This window comes from Uloborus diversus, chromosome 6 (assembly GCF_026930045.1).
Source record: "Uloborus diversus isolate 005 chromosome 6, Udiv.v.3.1, whole genome shotgun sequence".
In the NCBI taxonomy this organism is placed as follows: Eukaryota; Metazoa; Arthropoda; class Arachnida; order Araneae; family Uloboridae; genus Uloborus; species Uloborus diversus.
In genome coordinates, this window is record NC_072736.1 from 74,582,421 (window position 1) to 74,602,185 (window position 19,765).

The 19,765-nt window shown below is 32.8% G+C and overlaps 1 protein-coding gene across 3 annotated transcripts in view; it reads left to right on the forward strand.

Moving 5' to 3' along the window:
• LOC129224332 (kinectin-like) overlaps nt 1–19,765 on the forward strand; it is a 65,972-nt gene that overhangs the window by 17,549 nt on the left and 28,658 nt on the right. For all 3 annotated transcript variants that reach the window (XM_054858770.1, XM_054858771.1, XM_054858772.1), the window contains exons 6-9: nt 3,464–3,558; nt 5,298–6,438; nt 15,229–15,318; nt 15,606–15,794. In XM_054858770.1, the coding sequence (XP_054714745.1) occupies nt 3,464–3,558; nt 5,298–6,438; nt 15,229–15,318; nt 15,606–15,794 (1,515 nt within the window). The remainder of the gene's footprint in view (nt 1–3,463; nt 3,559–5,297; nt 6,439–15,228; nt 15,319–15,605; nt 15,795–19,765) is intronic.

A 19,765-nucleotide genomic window follows, 5' to 3' on the forward strand; every position in this document is an offset into this window, starting at 1 on the left:
ATTCAAGCTCTAGAACTAATGACGCACTTAAAAATTCTGTTTCAACTTTCCTTTCCATATCACCCCTTTGCAAAAATGGACCATTCTGAACAAAGGCGGAGTGAAGGGTCAAATTTTTGCGGTCAAAACTTAAGCGGAATTAAACTTAATCAAAATAACCATTACTAATTAGAGGGGAACATTATTATTTAATAAACAATAGGTAGGTAGTTTACAGTGCTGAACTGTATTTCGACTTTCTGGAGTACAAAAATCAAATTGAACAGACAGAAATGAATAGGTAACAAAACCATTGAAATTCAAAACTAAGCATCGAATTAATTGGTAGAATGACATATTGTTTTAGCTGGGATAATTTTTATGTATTGGGTTTAATTTTTGGTATCGGGAGTCGAATGTCCGGTTTAACAGCTAGACAGCTTCATTACTTAATTTCGATGACTGCATAATGACTGATTGCGTAGCGCAAAACATAAGTCAAAATATGTATTATTTATGCTGTGTTTACATATAAAAAAAAAGAAAAAAAACTTGAATTATGATGGGCTATAATTCTCTAGCATATTGCATAAGTAGTAATAGCCCAAGTTTTGCTAAAAATACTAATAATTCAAAGCTAATAAATTAGCTAAGTGTAATGCGTAAATAGAGTGGTCAAAAAATCAATTGAAATTAATTTTCTGTTTAGTGAATCATCTTAAACTAAGTTAAAAAAAAAGTCCTATTATAAACAATAACAGGGTGGCGACAGATCAGGGAAAAGTCAGGGAACTTTATGAATCAGGGAAAAGTCAGGGAAATATCAGGGAATTTTGAAAAAATAACAAAAAATCAGGGAAAATTTATTTTATGAAGAAAAAAAATTTTTTTTTTTTGCTTTACAAAATTTTGTACTCTAATTCCCTATGCATTTTCCGCCAATTATCTGTTCAAACAAAAAGCAAAATTAATGAGGTGCGATTATACACTGCCGCATATTTGTGCATCTTTTTTCCCCCACATCAAAGTACTGAATCTTACTTATTAACCACAGGATGACTTCCTAAGATTGCTTCTGTGTCTGTTAGGTTGTTTATTTTACCTAGCTTGAAATTTCCTTTTACGCTTTCAATGCTATGTAAAATAAACAACCATACAGGCAAAGAGGAAACCTTCATTAATGCCTTAGCTCCTTTGCCTTTATTCCATTGTCTCGAAGTAATTAGCGTACTGTAATCACAATTTCAAGAAGAAATCTTTGGTTTTTGAATTAATACTATAAAAGCTTAAAAGTTATTACTTCTTCGCGTTTTTAATTTAATTGCTAAAATTGAACTTTCAATTAAAAAACTTTGCTTTTTGCCGTTATACTATTTGTTGTCGCCACAAATTATAAAGGTTTTCTTTTCTTCAGACTGAAGTGATTCTTTAATTTTATAACCAAGTTGTATTCTTCTTTTATATATTTTGAAATTAACTAATTGCTTTTTTTTTTCTTCTTTTTTTTGCATTTCAAAGTTGTTTGTTACAAAAGCAATCTAAGATTTTTTTTTCGTTACGTACTGAAATCATTTGAAATAGAGTTAACTTGTGTACTTAAGTAAATATCTTTATTTTTTTTATTGTTAAAATGCTGTATTCATTCATTAAAACCTATGTTCTTGATTAGAGAAAAGCTCCCTATGAATGGATGTCAAATGGTTTCATCTGTTTTGCATAAATATGTCAATTAGTTATATAAGAATACCTACATTACTTCTATTCTTTCACTATTACTTGTTATTCTTGCAACAATTATTATACTGTTTGAAAACTTAGTTCAAAATAATTTCAATTACTTTTTAGTTCTATCAGAAATACACATATGTTTTTAAGAGTAATTTTAATAGTTTCTTAAAATTCTTATGCTAAGTGGTTTCTGGGAGTAAAGTATTTTTTTTTTTTTAAATTTTCTATAATCTTTCCATGTAGAAAAATTAATATACTGTTTTGTAGGGGTTTTTTCCCAAAAAAAATGGACTTGATAATATTTTTTAACCATTTTATTAAAAAAGTAGCATTTTTTAAAAACATATCTTTAGTTCAACAACTTTACACAACTTAAAACGTTTAAAATACTGCATTTTATACAAACATACAATGGATTTCAAGTAGAGTAAAGAAAGAAAACTATTATCATTGGTAACGTAAATCAGGGAAATTTGGTGAACTTAATCAGGGAAATCAGGGAAAAGTCAGGGAACTTTTTTTCACAATTCCTGTCGCCACCCTGAATAACAGGTTTATTAACGACTAGTGGTACCCGCACGGCTTTGCCCGTAGTAGAAAATTAAAAGGTCTTTTGGTTCGCCTGTATATTTACAAATAATGTATGGTGAATTTTCTCGCCAATTGGCTTGTACCCGTGTTACGGTTCCACGTTATGATAATTTCATAATTTACGCGTCCAGTTTATGATATTTTTGTTCTTAAAATTGGATTGGAAAAAGAACCACATCGAATTTTTGAAAAATCGCTTTGAGGTGCACAGTGCACACCCCCATGGTACAAACTAACTTTGTGCCAAATTTCATGAAAATCGGCCGAACGGTCTAGGCGCTATGCGCGTCACAGAGATCCAGATAGAGGACATTCAGCTTTATTATTAGTAAAGATAAAGATTAGCAATTGTATAAATTAAAATCAAAGAAAAAGTTATTAACTCAGAGTCATATTTATAATTAAACTTCATCTAAAGCAATTTCTAAATTCAATCCTATTTCTGTTTACTAATCCCAATTTACTGTTACCGAAGATCGTGTCGAAAAAGATTCCATGATCTACATTATTAGATACTAATATCAGTTCAAGATATTCAACGAATACTAAATTCGGATAATGCTTGATGATTCAAGCATATCATATCTATTGACGATCAAGAATATCATTACACCTACATATTAAGTTTAGGTTTAAATGACTTTAGTTTGTAAATTATGAGATACATATAACAAATTACTTTCATATACTTAGGTTAAACTTAGTGTTTATCAAATTACTTTCAAATGGAAGGAAGTCATTTTATTTTGTCCTTAATTTGTTCCATAAGTCATGCTGTTTTATTCCAGAAGGGGTTAAATCAATTTTCCTTTTTTCATTTCTAATTGACTATTTCGTCAGGATTTTATTAACCATATAATTTAGTGTTATTATCGTTCATAGATTACTGAGAAACATCTTTTCCTTAATTTCAAATAATAAATCTCAATCGTGGCTTTTCAAAAATGCAAAAAAAAAAAAAAGATTTGACGCCACTTAGAAACAAGCTCTTCATTTGTACTAGTCATCTCCAAAATTTTTATTATAGCACTTACATCCCTTTACTTTTAGGTGCTTTACATTCTGTTATTCATGTGCGACTGCTTCATATAAAACAGTATTTTTTATGTATGCAAACAAATTGTTGAAAAATATTGTAAATGTGTATTTATCTGTTTTCATTTAGATGAAGAATAAATTGAAAGAAGAGCATGCGTTAGCTCTCCAGAGATCTCAAGAAGAAAACAGCCAGCTACAATCATTAAACAGAATAGAATCAGAGTGAGGAACTTTCTCACTTTACTTTAGACAAAAGAAACTTCAATTTTGTTTGAATAATTTTTTGCAGATCATATTTAAATATCTTCTGCCGCTTAGCAGATTTTCTCATTTTTGACAATTTTCAAAATTGCTCGAAGCTGTAGTAAAAGTTGAGTTTTATTTGCTTAAAAAAAGTTTAATGAGAGTATCTAGGGGTTAAGCCCTTTCTTCGCAAATTCTGTCCTGGTTCTGTGGCATCTAACAATTTTAAAAGTTGTCTGGTATTTATTATCCAAAATGAGGGAACTCCCAAGGAGGTTTGGCAAAGTTAATATTTCCTCCATTTTATTCCCTGACTATTCTTCCACCTAAATTTTAATTTCTTTTTTCTAGATATAAGCCTAATTTGTTCTTGAAGAGAGTATGCTGTTCTACTGATTTCAAAATTCTAAACAAACTTAAACGGAAATCAAATCCAACATTGAGAATGTACAATAAAATATTTAAAATATTTTCTTAAACCTGATGACTATTTCTATAAGCTTAGTTTCCACTACAAAGTATGAAATAAGTATATAATTCCTTCCACTAAAAATTTTCTATTCGTCTTCATAGTTACGTAAATTGTAAAGACAATAAATTTTCTATTTAAAAATAGAGAGAAGTATTATAAGCAGTATGGTAAAAGCTATTTGTACATATGCTATATACTGCCTATTTCTTCTCTCAAATTTTTAGTTCACATTTTTTTTGGCTGCTTTAGAATTAAGCTAAATGTGCAGATATTAAGATTAACTGCAATGTTTGAGAGTTGGAATCAAGAAATCATATACTTATTTTATTTGACACCTTTGCTGCAAATCAAACTTCTAGAAATAGTGTTTAGAGTAAAATAAAACATAAAAATGTTTTTTTTTTTTGAGGGGAAACTTTTTGAAATTTAATACATATTTATCTATCACCTATCCTTAGTAAAACACCAAACCAAAAAAAAAAAAAAAAAAACATTCACTTTCATTTCAATATAACTATAATATATTGCACATAAAAAGAGAATAGCTTTTTCTTACTGCTAATCAGCTCTAAATATTTCATGTACTTGAATTATTGAAAATAATACTTGGCAATGGCTACTGAATGAAAAAAGAATGAAGAGAACCTGCTGACAAACAGAAAAAAAGGTAGCGAAGGAATTCTCTTCATATATTAGTACGTAAGGATTTCTATTATTTTGCATTGTTTTTGGCAGCTTTTAAAATGTGAAATTGACTTAGGACAGAGAAAGTAACTTTAAGAATAATCTTTAAAAAATACAATTTCACATAAAAGCTTTTTTTTCCCTCTTACAGTAAAACCTGTCTACAACAATACTGTTGGGACCTAAAAAAATATTGTTACAGACAGGTTATCGTTATAGACAATTTGATTACTTATGCTGAAATTTTAATAGGACCAACGAAAATATCGCTATAGGCAAGTTTATTTATGTGGACAGTATTGTTGTGGACAGTATTGTTTTGAACAGGTTTCACTGGTATGTATAAGCTCAGCTCTGAAAAATAAGGCTACTGAAATGTTTACTTTTGCTTTTATTAGTTTGTATTTATGTAAAAATGTTAATTTGTGCATAACCTATATTGGTTTTGCTTTTGCCTATCAAATGCACATTGAAATTACTTAAGTTTTGTTAGTGTACTAGAGTTAATTTTAAAATCAAGACTAATGTTTCCATATTTTGTCATCTACTTTTCCATTTACAGGAAGCAACAGCGAAGCACAATGGAACTTTCCCGCTTACAGCATGAAATTGAACAGTTGCGTTCATCTCGTGAAAAGTATGAAACTCATCAAGCAGCTATGCAACAAAATCAAGAAGAGCTCCACCATCAAATTCAGCAGTTAGAAAAACATATTGAGCAACTTGTTAATTCTCATCAGGAAGAAGAATACAGTTATAAACAAAGAATCAACGAAATGAGCAACAAAATACAGCAAACTGAAAATTCGAGATCTTCACTGGTTCAGGAGTTGCAAAATGCTCAATCAGTTTGTAGTAGCTTGGAAGCAGATAATTCATCACTCAGGCAAAGATTAGAAGAAGCTAAGCACAAACTTAATAGTTCTGAACAAGAAATTATGAAACTCCAAAACCGATTGGAGGAGTCTAATAGGCAGCAAATCGATCTAGGTAATTGTCTTGAGAAATTAAGGGAGGAAGTGATGGATCTTACAAGTGTAAAATGTGAACATCTTCAAGTTATTCAGTCATTAAAGAAAGATAATGAAGTCTTAGCCACACAAGTAACTCAGAATATAGAAAGAATGGCAGGAGATGGAACAGATGAAAAGCAACAGACTTTGGAATCACCAGAAATGCAATCAATAAACATGGATGAGCATAATAGTGTAGTTCATGAAAAAGAAAATATTATTCATCGTCTTTTGGAAGAGCTAGAGCAATGCAGATGTGAAGTTACTTCTTTGTCTAGTGATCTTGTTGCTGAGAGACAGCTAAATCAGAGTTTGGTTGATAAAAATAGTGGCTTATCTGAAGCACTGAAAAAAGCAGAAGAAAGGCTACAAGATGTTATGAAATCCTCAGAAGAAAAAGTACAAGAAGCTCAAAGAAAAGCTGATAGTACTTCAAAAGAAATGCAAAATACTTTAAATGAACAAATTAAAGAAGTTGAACATACATTGCGAGAAAGCTATTCAAAAGAGCTTGATACTGTACGAGAAGAAGCAGAAAGTATAAGAAAAGAAGCTGAGGAGAGATTGTTAAAAGCTGAAATACAAGCTAATCTTAGATTGGAAGAATTTCAAGAAAGTTTGTATGAAAGGCTAAATCAAATTAATGTTGAGTCTGAAGCTAAAGTCAAAGAAGCCTTAGTAGAGAAAGAGGTATAGTTATTCATTTTTTCCTCCTTCAAATATGGAATTGATATTTTACTTAATCTGCCTTGTTTGAACATGTATTGGGACTTCAGAATTCATTAAAATGATAATAAAAGTAATAGTAATAATAAGATTTTTATCCTTTTTGAAAGAAGTTAGAAAATGATTATATGATACTTCGTTAAAATTCATAGGTTGTGTTCTATTTTTATTAAAATATTTAGGATATATCAAAATAAAAATCCTTATAAGTGTTTCAGATATTGTTCTTTTTTTTTTTTAATGAAATCAGTCAAATTTCAATCTCTTTTTATTCCTTTTAACAGATAGACATTTTATGTGAAATACACCGCAAGCTCAGTCATTTCCAGCCGAGGACTGCAGTTTCGTGCTTATTAGCACTCATCAGCCCGGCATAGGAAAGTGACTGAGCTGGAGATGGAAAACCTCTTAAGGAAGCCAAGAGTGCGAAACAAACTGGTAGCTAATATAGAATTAGCAGACCTGGGTGGTCAAGATAGAGAGGTGGTCAAGTTGCAGAGGTTTTCCTTCATTATATGAGATAGGACTAATTCCGTTCCTGACAAAAGCGATCAACATAGACAGGTGGTCAACTTACAAGGGTGTTCAACTTTACAGGTTATACTGTACTGATAAAAGCTTAAAAGTTATTACTTCTTTTAGTTTAATTGTTAAAATTGAACTTTCAATCAAAAAAACTTTGTTTTTTGCCGTTATAGGGTCTGGTGGGGGAAAGTGGTCAATGGGGTAAAGTGGTCATACGTCAAATAAATGACTATAGCTTGGAAATAAATGTTCGCATGAATGTGAAAATTTTATTTTAGATTCGGGGAGTTAGAAACTACATTTTTAATACAAAATTTCCAAACCTGGAAAAATTTTATTTGGTAAACAAAATATTTTGTGTAAATATGAAAATTTTAAAAATCTAAACACCTCTTTTAACTTCTTTGGGAAATTTTGTCTGTTAGAATTATGAACAGATTGACGGCACAGGAAGCTTCCTACATGTCTTAAGATCGCTTACTCATTAGCAGTTAGCTGAATATATTTTAGATCATTTTTCAGAACAATTTCAGTAAGATGGGGTAAAGTGGTCATAATATTAGGCTTAACGAATATTGTTCTTCTAATGTCACTTAAGAGTTATGTATAAGGCAGATATAAATGAAATATTAATTTCACTTAATATGTATTGTTTTTTCCGTAAATGGGTTAAATATACGAGTATATACGTATGCATACGCATATACTCGTGTAGGCACGTATACAAACGTATTCACATTAATGCACCAATAAATACGTATATGGGTATCTGCGATATGGGTATTTTTTATCTATGCAGCCTTACATTCGACTATGCAAGTATATACTTCCTTTTACTCGTATGTATACGAACACTTATATACTCAGGTAGACACGTATATACACGTACGTACTCGAGTAGATACTTACATACAAGCATATGACATACAAGTAAGTTTAACTCTTGTTTAAACTTACAACAGAGTTTAAACTCTTGGGAAAATTTTTACCAATTGTTAGAGGGGAGGATAAGAAGCAAGAATCCCAAGGAACATATGGTCACAAATACAATGCTGACGCGCTACATGCACGCAAAGCCAAAGACTGATGGATGCGAAACAGGTCACAAATTTGTTACACTAAGACAATTTTGCACAACATTTTAGGTTGTAAGAAGGTTTTAAAGCGGTTGAAGAAATTTGCGGCCTGCAGCTGTAATGCATGCGTCGCAATCACAAAGCACTCTCTGTTTTAATAACGAGACTTTTGAAAAACTTTCATCCGTCGCTGCGCCTTTGTTGCGATGCGTGTATTAGAACTACTACGGGCCGTAACTTTTAAAAAGTGCTCTAAATATTCTTAAAAACTAAATTTTGAGTAAAATCATCTTTGTGTAAAAAATTTGTGACCTGTTTTGCATCCATCAGTTTCTGGCTTTGTGTGCATGTAGCGCGTCAACGACCATAAACTCCTTATTATTCTTTGCTTTTTATCCTCACTTCTCACACCCCTTAGATTTTTGCTCAAGAGCTTGGATTCACTCTGTAGGCATACATGTATGTAAGCGTATATACTCGTGAATACATATATGTACTGGTTGACGAGTATGTACGGACACATAAATGTACGTATATACGTTTTTTCAGGTATATAATTGTGCTTACACGTATACATACGTATATACTCGTGCTTCCATATATACGTGTATATACGTGAGTAGACACGTGCAAACACGCACTGGATGAATCCACGAATTAACTCGTGTATACCCGTATATACATTTATGTACAGTTATGTTATATACCCACATGTACACTTGTACATATATGCGTATATACCTCTACTATACACGTATATACTCAGATATGCACGGTATCTACTCATATATGAACGTGATTACTCATGTTTACACGACACGTATATACTCGTGAATACACGCATATATTAGTGCATATACTTGTTACCATAAAAATAACTGAAATATACAAATATTAGGGTTATTTAACACGTCTTTGCATTTATTTTTAACTATGACCACTTTACCCCATGCTATGACCACTTTCCCCCATCCCATGGGGTAAAGTGGTCATAAATACAAAGGGAAAAGAAAGTGTTATAAAACTAATTAAATCAATATTTTTTTTTCTAAACTTCAGTGTACTGTGTTCTCTAATAATGCAATGTAAAATAACAACAAAAAAAGTTGAGGTGTTTAAATTATTTGTTGTATTTATTATCCACCAAAGTTGAAAACCTCCGATTTTATGACCACTTTACCCCACCAGACCCTACTATTTTTTGCTGCTGCAGATCATAAAGGTTTTCTTTTCTTCTGACTTAATGATTCTTTTATTTTATAACCAAGTTATAATCTTTTATATATTTTGAAATTAACTAATTGCTTTTTTTTTCTTCTTGCAGTTCAAAGTTGTTTGTTACAAAAGCAATCTAAGATTTTTTTCGTTACATACTTAAATCATTTGAAATAGAATAAACTTGTGTACTTAAGTAAATATCATTATTTTTTATTGTTAAAACGCTGTGTTCATTCATTAAAACCTATGTTCTTGATTAGAGAAAAGCTCCCTATGAATGGATGTCAAAAGGTTTCATCTGTTTTGCATAAATATGTCAATTAGTTATATAAGAATAACTACATTACTTCTATTATTTCACTATTACTTGTTATTCTTGCAACAATTATTATACTGTTTAAAAGTTTAGTTCAAAATAATTTCAATTACTTTTTAGTTCTACCATAAAGACACATATGTTTTTAAGAGTGATTTTAATAGTTTCTTAAAATTCTTGTGCTAAGTGGTTTTTGGAAGCAGTTTTTTTTTTTTTTTTAAATTTTCTATAATCTTTCCATGTAGAAAAAATTAATATACTGTTTTGTAGGTTCCCCCCCTCCCTTCCCAAAAAAAAAAAAATTGTCTTGGTTTTTTTTTTTTACCATTTTATTAAAAAAGTAGCATCTTTTTAAAATATATCTTTTGTTCAACAACTTTACACAACTTAAAAAGTTTAAAATACTGCATTTTATACAAACATACAATGAATTTCAAGTAGAGCAAAGAAAGAAAACCATTATTGTTGGTAACGTAAATCAGGGAAATTTGGTGAACTTAATCAGGGAAAAGTCAGGGAACTTTTTTTCACAATTCCTGTCGCCACCCTGTGATCACAAAAATAGTATTATTTTTTCTGTATCATTAAAATTGAGTAAACTCTAGCCTTTTACTTGTTTTGTACAGTATGCCATTACATTGGGTGATGGGGGAATGAAATCAGTATTCATTAATTTTTATTTTATAAATATACTGTTTATACTGTACTATTTTGTAGTTTTTTTTTTCCAGAAAAATTCACTTGATATGTTTTTTTTACCGTTTTGTTAAAAAAGTAGCATTTTTTTAAAATAGATCTTTAGTTCATCAACTTTACACAACTTAAAACGTTTAAAATACTGCTTTTTATACAAACGTACAATGGATTTCAAGTAGAGCAAAGAAAGGAAACCACTATAATTGGTAATGTAAATCAGGGAAATTTGGTGAACTTAGTGAGGGAAATCAGGGAAAAGTCGGGGAACTTTTCTTCACGGTTCCTGTCCCCACCCTGTACCCACACATTCATGCCTGCACACAAACACATATGCCTACACACATACACATGCTCCGCCCCCACGCACACAAATACTCATACACACAGCTACTCACACACTCATGCCTGCACACAGACACAAACACACATGGCTACACACACATACCTCTACACACAAACACACATAACCCCCCCCCCCCCCCCCCCACGAAAGCCTACATTCACACACACACACACTCGTGATTGCGAAAAACATAATGTAACGGATCCGGTGCGGCTTCTAACTTTCTTGAAAGGACGACACAGTTCTTCATTAAAAACACAAGAAATTTATTTACGCTATGTACAGGAAAGATCGTCAACAACTGCTAAATTAATCATCAGCAATTAAGCAATTATCACACAACACTGTAAACTCAACGTTTACATACGTATTTACTTCCAAATACGAAAAACAACACAGCGAAATGCCTCGCAATAAACAGAGCTAATATAATCTCAGTACAAATTCTCAATCAAAACTAACTCTTTATCATGCCTAACGGCTTTTTATACACACCGAAAGAGACCTCTCAACTATTCCAGAAAATGCTACACCGTTCTACACTTTCTTATTTCATTCACAAATTTTATCAATGAAAAAAAAGAATAGGGGGATCGTATACTTCAGCCGAATGTATAGGGGCTGTATATTCATTATTGGAAACTATTTACAGGTTACGTTACTACAATAATTACTATTTACAGAATTTGTAACATTGCCCCCTTCCTAAGGACTGCAAGTCCCGGCAGTACAATCCCCAGAAAGGGTGCCAAACTTCTATCACAAGTTTACAAATATACACATTAATTAATAACTAACAGATACAGAAAACACAATAATAACAAGAAGTATTACTAAACATTAAAAGCAAAAATTATCTACACCTTTTATGTTATCAACCATGGTTGTTTACGTAATACTCATGAACTATGGCCATAGTATGGGGCTAACCGATCATAATGTACAACCCTAGGTTTTGCATTAGGTGATTTTTGGATCCTCACTACGATGTCATTCACTCGGTTAAGGACTTTATAGGGTCCATCCCAATGCCACTGCAATTTGGGTGAAAGACCTTTCCGTCGGATGGGATTCCATAACCAAACCTTGTCGCCTTCGTTGAATTCATGTCCAGTAGACCTTGTGTCGTATCGGATCTTCATCTTCTCCGCCGCGATGTTGATTCGCTCTCGTGCGAAGTTATGAACGTCTTCCAACCGGCCCTGGAGATCCTGGATGTACTCCTCAGGCGATGAAGGCGCATCCATAGGACGACTGAAGACAAGATCACAAGGTAGCCGAAGCTCTCGTCCGAAGAGCATCTGAGATGGGGCATGTCCGGTAGTCTCGTGGATATCACTGCGGTAGGCCAGCAGGAACAAAGGTAGCTTCTTGTCCCAATCCTGTTGATTTCTGGATACCATAAGCGAGAGATTATTCAGGATTGTGCGGTTAAATCTCTCCACCATGCCGTCCGATTGTGGGTGTAGTGGTGTTGACAAAATCTGGTGAAGCCATCTTTCTTTCGGACTAAGACGATGGGAGAGGCCCAAAGACTGGATGAAGGATTCGATTACATCATTCTCCTTCATCTCTTTCAGTAGGGTCTCAACCTCTTCCTTCTTGGCGAATGGTAGTCGTCTTGAATGCTGTTTAATAGGGGGGTGTTCTTCAGTGTAAATCCTATGCTGCGTTAAATTCGTACGGCCAACATCCTCTGATGTAGATAAAAACAGATGCTTGAAGTCGTCCACCAATTGTTCCGCAGCAGTTCTTTGATCTTTCGATAATGACGCACTCCCAATTAACTTTGATGTTATGGACTCAGAAGACACAGTCTCTTGGGAATTGATTCTTCTAATGATGCAGTTTACTGGAGCACAAGTTGCCAACACTTCACCTTTTCGGATATTCCTTGGCCTTTCACTCACGTTGGCGACTCTCACAGAAATTACATCCTTAGAAAGGTCCACAAGCGTAGATGTTACCAGCACTCTGTACAGGGGCTGTATCTTCATTACGGGAAACTATTTACAGGTTACGTTACTACAATAATTACTATTTACAGAATTTGTAACAATAATTTGAATTCAAGATGACAAAATTCAATTTTTTTTTTTGTATTGTTTTTTTTAGTCATAAAATAATTCTATTTTTAATACCTGTTTAACACAGGAGTTCACACTGGGATGGAGCTGGGAGGGGGAGGCCATGGAAGGGACTTAACCATTGAAATTTTAAGGGGGGAGAGTAATTGGACAAGGTTTTTTACGTCATTTTGGAGGACTATCATTCTGGCATTTAAGGTACTCTGCAGCATTTGGGGGGGGGGGGGGTGCACCATTGTCCTTCTGGGTGGGGGCACTCCTGTATCACATGATTACATTGTGTTTTTGTATGTGTGAAACTTAAACGATTAATGTGTAAAAATAGCAACAGATTAATTAATTAAAGTATTGTCCATCATCATTTTCTTTACCCTTTAGTACCTACAGTACCACGTTGGAAGAACGAATGATCTTTCGAAGCAATCCAAGAGTTCATTCATTTTTCGTCCTCTTTGTAAGAATAAAATAGCTGATTTTTGATAGACTGTAACCCATGGAAGAAACAAGTAATAATGAGAAAAAGCAATGTTCAGACTATGGCAAGTGAGTTAGGGTATCCTGTTCAAGTTTCTAAGTCATTTTTGACTGATTGTCTGGCCACAAAATCGCTTTGTCATGTCTCTGTTTATATTCCAATATGCTTTTTTTTTTTTTTGCAATGCTTAGCACAAATGCATCAATTTTTGTCAGTAGAGATTAATTGTGGTAAGGTGTCCTAAGTTGGGTTGACTGTGTTGGTGAGAACTTTAAAGCAATAAGAATGACCAATTGGCATAACCGAAGCAAAAAAGAATGAGAGAAGTGGAAAAGAAAGATGGAACAAGATCCTAAAAGAGTTCTTGGCCCACATTGGATGTTGAGTCAATGAAGGAAAAGAAGAGAGCTGACTTGATGGTTTCAATTGGTTTTATCAGCTCATAATTTAGTACAGGGGTGCTCAACCTAGGGGTGCTGCCCCTAAGGGGATGTAGAAAAATTTCGAGGGACGCATGAGTTCATTAAAAAAGATGAAAAAGTAAAAACAATGATAATGTACTTAAAAGATTTACAACTAAATCACTTTTTAATTTGTAAGTCTTTCAAGATTATCGCTTTTTTACTTTTGAGGTTTTCAGTGCAATTTTTATCCTCATTTCTGAATCTGGATTTTCAGTATTTGCATGTATCAAGTCAAAATATCAAACAAGGCATTGACAGTAACCTGAGTTGCCTTTGTCCGTTATAATCTCATATTTAAAGTTATAGAAGGCTATATATATAAGTGGCAGCATGGGCATCCATATAGGGGGCAAGTGGGGGCTCAAGCCCCCCCCCCCCCCTTAGAAATTAGATTTGCTTTTAGCACTTTTTTATTTGCAAATATGTAAAAATATCCTTTTACATTTTTTCCAGCCATTAATGAAAAAATTATTAAAAATGTCAAATTTTAATCACACTAATCTGTACTAAAATCTGTTTCCATGGGGAGAATATCCTGATAAACCATGGGGGAAATATCTGAGCCCCCCCCCCCCCCCTACAATTTTGCATATGGGCACCAATGAGTGGCAGCCCTCCCATTGATGTTGTGAAAGTGACTTTTATTGCATGTCAACCTCACCTTGCAGTGCCAGATGTAGGAGGAGCAAACCGGGGCCCTTGCTCCAGATAGTAACTTCTGGGGGCAGCAAACTCCCCTTACTTCAGTGTTTTTCTTTGAAACTTGATACAAAAAGATGGGTTAGGACAGTATCTTCAAGGTTTGCCCCATTTGAGAAAAATTGAAGATTTGATAGTCTCCCGGATACTAGATTATCTCAAATTAATCTCTTAATTTGTATTGAGTGCTTTTATTCTTTTTTTGATGTGTTCTAATTATAATACGTTCAAAATAAAGTTATGTATTGTTATATTAAATTTTGTGTTCAAGCTTATTTATATTATTTAATATAAATAACCAGCTTCAGTTATCCTAACCAGCTCCAGTTTCAAATTCCAACTTTCTAATCCTGTATTATTACTTAACATCCTTTGCATGGTTGTTTAATGAAACTTCTTGTTCTGTCACTCCAAACATTCTGCTAATTCTTTCATTTCACTGGAGTCTTTGTTGAATACTGTCTCCAATTTTTCATCTCCAAGCATTTCTAACCTTCCAGTTATTTATTTTCTATGGCAAAATTCCCATATTATCTCCCTCAAGCTAAAATTAATCAAACATGGTCCTCTTAAACCTCATACACTTCAGGTGTCATACTTCAGTCCCCCCCCCCCTTTAGCAGGAAAACAAAGCTTCCTGAAAATATCTTTTGCACAAAATTAAGAACAAAACTGTGTTGCTCATACTTTGGCAAAATAAAATCTACTCGAAATGTACCTATGTCTCATAAAAATGCTTTAACGAAATTTGGTAGGACTTAATTTAATATTTGAAGCAATTTCTAGTAAATTTATATATCTTTTCAATTTGACTTGCATCCCATATGTTGTTAACAAATGTCTTTTTTTTTTCAGAAAGCAGTATGTGATTTAGAAAATTTTGCATTATCCTTAAGAGAATTTCTTCAAAGAATTTTTCCAAGTATGAAAGTTCCTAAATGTTCAGTGAGTAATTATATTTTGCTAATGAAACTAAAGATTACAATTTTCTAAACATTTGAAATATAGTGAAATTTCTGTTATTTTAAGAACATTCCAAATATTAAGTTATACTTAGTTGTGAAATATCCTCTCATCGCCGAACATGCTTTAAATTCAGAAATTATTTTTTGCTTAATGTTATGTTCTCTTTTATTCATTCATTATTAATTTATTATTGATGTGAAAGACATCAAATTGTTGTGTGATGCACGTTGGTTGTTTTAAATTTCGAAATTTTTTTCTTACTATAGGATAACAAACTATTATGGTCACAATATGAAGCAGAAGTAATTTCCCATATAAAAGCTTCAAAATTAGAAGATTTGAATCATGGTTCTAAAGACATTGATGGTTTGATTATGAAACTTGAAGAGAATGAAAAAGAAAAGTCACGTTTAGAGTGCAAAATCAAAAACTCTGATTATGTTTTAGCTGAAACGGTAAGCACTTTATTTGTATTCTAGCAGTACCTTCACGGCTTTGCCTGTGGTAGAGTATTAAAAAGTTGTTTGGTTCACCTGTATATTTACAGTTGATGTCTACTATGCGTTAAGATTTTTTTCTTCCTTTTACAAAAAAGGAAGTAATTTTCCCTCAAAAATTGACCTTAATTTCCATTTTACTCACCCCCGATTGAATATTGAGTTTTTTTTTTGACTCGACCACACTTGAATAAGTGCCTAAGAATGTATAGACACACGAAATATCCATTGTGAAGATTCCTGAGTTAGTTACAACGAGTTTTCATGTGACGTCTGTATGTACTTAGGGTGTGTCTTATAATGCACTTTTTAAAAAAGTTTTGAATATCTTATGGGGCACCCCTTTAATTGTTTCCTTTTGATGAAAAAATACACACATAAAAGTTTCATAGAATTTGATCATAATTTAAGGGGTGCTACCAGTGATTAAAATTACATTCATTGTGAAAAAAATGGTGTAAAAATCAACTCTCCAATATATCTTGTTACATTTTTAATCAACATGAAATTAGGTTGGTTGGATTTAACATAACACAAATACCTATTTCTAATATATACGAGAAAATAATAAGCATTTCATGGTTGTCGTTTTATTTAATAATGTCAAAAAAAAAAAAAAACCGGAAGTTCGGTAATGCCATTTATATCACAAGTTTACACTTTTGGTCTTTTACATTCAGCAATATTGTAATTTTTCTCTTTGTGACAATAGGAACTTTTCACTGATTGCTACTTGTTATCTAGACTAAAAAATAAATTTAAAAAAAAAAAAAAAGAGAGAGATTTGACAAATTTTGCAGCAGTGGTAGCACCTTCTAAATATTATTCAATTTTTATTTTTCAGATATGAGAAAAATTTTTTCATCCAAAGGAACAAAATGAGAGGGTGCCTCATGAAAAAATATCACCTTTAAAAATAAGACGCACCCTAGTATGTACGTATGTTTGTGTGCCACGTTCAAAGGGCGCCAAATTCAGCCTCACCTTGCTAAATCGGAAAATAAATAAAAGTAAAGACAAATTAAAATTTTGACTTACAACGGTGCCCCCTAACCCTCTCCCCCATAGAAGAACATTTATTAGTGTGAGACCATTTAATAAATTCAAGAAAGTGTTCTTTCTGCTTTATTCTTGCTCTTAGCTGTGGCCAGTGCTGAAGAAAAAACAGGTGGAAGATAGGTAAATAGACATTTTGGCCACTTTGCCGCCCCCTTCAGAATATCAGGCAAAAATTGTAGTGAAATGCGCGGGACTGAGGTGTAAAGTTTGACGGCTGGACGCAATATCTTCTTTCTGTCATCTGTCAAGGCAATGTCATGTTTAAAGGGACAGAGGGCATTCCGAAGAGGGGGCGAGTGGGGGGCCAAGATATGAGAGGGGGCCGCCCTAAACTGAACTTCAATTCAATTTTTTATTTTTTCATTTTAATTAAGTATATTTCTTAAATATTTTTTTAAAATGCCAACACATAAAGACAGGAATTAAAGCTAATAGGACATTCGATTTAAATCTTGTCTTTTCTTTTATGACACATAAAGGTAACATGTTTAGTTATGCAATGATTAAAATTGGTTATTGTCAACAATTAAGATATAAAAATATCTTAGTTTTGATAATAACTAGCTTCATTTTTTGTATAAGTGTGTACCCCCCCCCCCCCCCCCCCACCGGGTACACAAAGATGGTGTTCTTTTTGTCAAATATAATGCAAAGGTTTTACTGTTCAAAGTTTTTACATTTAGTGAAAAAAATGCTTTGAAAGAAAAATAAAATGAAAATTCTTCTTTTTAATTTTCCAGTTAACAATGATTTAAAAAGTTAAATCAAAATGATAAAATGAATGCTAAATACTGCATGTTATGTAAGTAATTGAATGACTCACAATAATTCTTTTTTATGGGTGTCAAAAATCACTTAAAATATTTTCCTATTTCATTGATTTATTCTACGATGTCAACAATTATGTTTACCTATACAAAATAACTTCTAATTTGGAAAATAAAATTCATGCATTTATTTTGATATTTGAATTTTGACATACTTTAACAGGGTGGCAACAAATCAGGGAGATCAGTAAAAAGTCAGGGAACTTTATTAATCAGAGAAAAGTCAGGGAAATATCAGGGAATTTTGAAAAATAACAAAAAATCAGGGAAAATTGATTTTAAGAAGAAAAAAAAATTTTTTCTTTTGCTTTACAAAATTAAGTACTCTGATTCCCTACGCATTTTCCGCCTATTATCTGTTCAAAAAGAAAGTAAAATTAATGAGGTGCGATTATACACTGCCGTATATTTGTGCATCTTTTTTCCTCAACGTCAAAGTATTGAATCTTACTTATTAACCACAGGATGAACTTCCTAAGATTGCTGTGTCTGTTAGGTCAGTGATTCCCAACCTGGGGACGATCGCCCCCAAAGGGGGGATTGAACTCTTCTAGGGGGCGATAAATTTCTGGGGGGCGACCGGTATTCGGATACTTGGTAATGGGAAATTTTTGACCTATCAAAAACTATATTTATTAAAACAAACCGGTACACAATTCAGAAATATCTTTCAGAATACCTATGTTGTGTAATACCGAACCAAGCATATGGTACGTCAAATCAAAGAAAGTCGTTCCCAGAAAATAAGGCATGTATGATTTACAGTTGAATCAAATCTGTTCGGATAAAAAAATCCCAAAAGCGAAAAATAATATCTTTTATTTTATTGCCGTTTTCACGAGGAAGAAGAAAAACTTGTAAGCACTGTCTGACCGTTGGCGTCAGCATATATTTAACGCCTGAAAAGTGGATGGATATGTGTAGGAATGGATTTTTGCATTAACTTATCAGTTGTCATTCAGAATCTTGCAATCAGCGCATAAACCTCCTTAAGTAGTTTCTGTTGTTTGATTTAATTTAGTGAATTTTTGTTTGATTGAGCATGTTTCGTAGTGTGGAAGTTCGATAGGAATTCGAAAAAGAAGTGCCGGCAGTATTCAGCGGAGTATTTAAAATTTGGTTTTGTCACTTCACCGCAAAATGTGAAGTTTCTGCATTGTCTTTTGTGCAATAAAACATTTTCTAGCAATGAAGTGATGAAGCCCTCGCGAATTAAAGAGCATTTGTCAAGAGTACATGACAAAGTAAATAAACCGCTTAGTTATTTTCAAGACCTCAAAAAAAAAAAAAAAAAGCAGATAAACTGCCTTAGGTGGGTGAATTAGAAGACAAGCAACAGATATTGACAAAGGGCTTCTTGCTTTGTACGAAGTGTCTCTTTTGATAGCAAAATGTGGTAAGCCTCATACGATTGGCGAATCTCTTATTCTACCGGCTGCCAAAAAAAATAGTTGAAATTTTGCTTGGTGAGGGCTCCTGTAAAAAGATAAGTCAACCTCTCCCCCTTAATAACAACACAGTTTCCAGGAGAATAGATGAAATGGTTGCTGACGTTGAGTGCAAACTCATAAATGTTTTGAAACAAAGTAAATTTGCACTACAGATTGATGAGTCAACTGTGACAGATAACAGAGCTATTTTATTAGCTTACGTGAGGTTTATTAATGAGCTGAAAGAAATAACTGAGGAAATGTTGTTCGCCAGAACTTTGATTACTGATACAAAGGGATCGTCGATTTTTTTTTAATGGTGAAGGATTATTTGAAGAAAAAGAAATTCCATTGACAAATGTAAGTGCTTGCGCAGCAGATGGTGCCCCTGCCATGGCGGGTCGTCATATTGGTTTTCTTGCATACCTTAAAAAAGGAGTGCCAGAAGTGATTACCATCCATTGTGTCATTCATCGTCAACACTTGACTGCAAAAAAATTGAGTGGTGTTTTACATGAAACCTTACAATTAGTCATTACTGGTATTAACAAGATCAAAGTTAATTCTTTCAATGATCGCCTGTTTTAAGAGCTTTGCCATGAAAATGATGAAA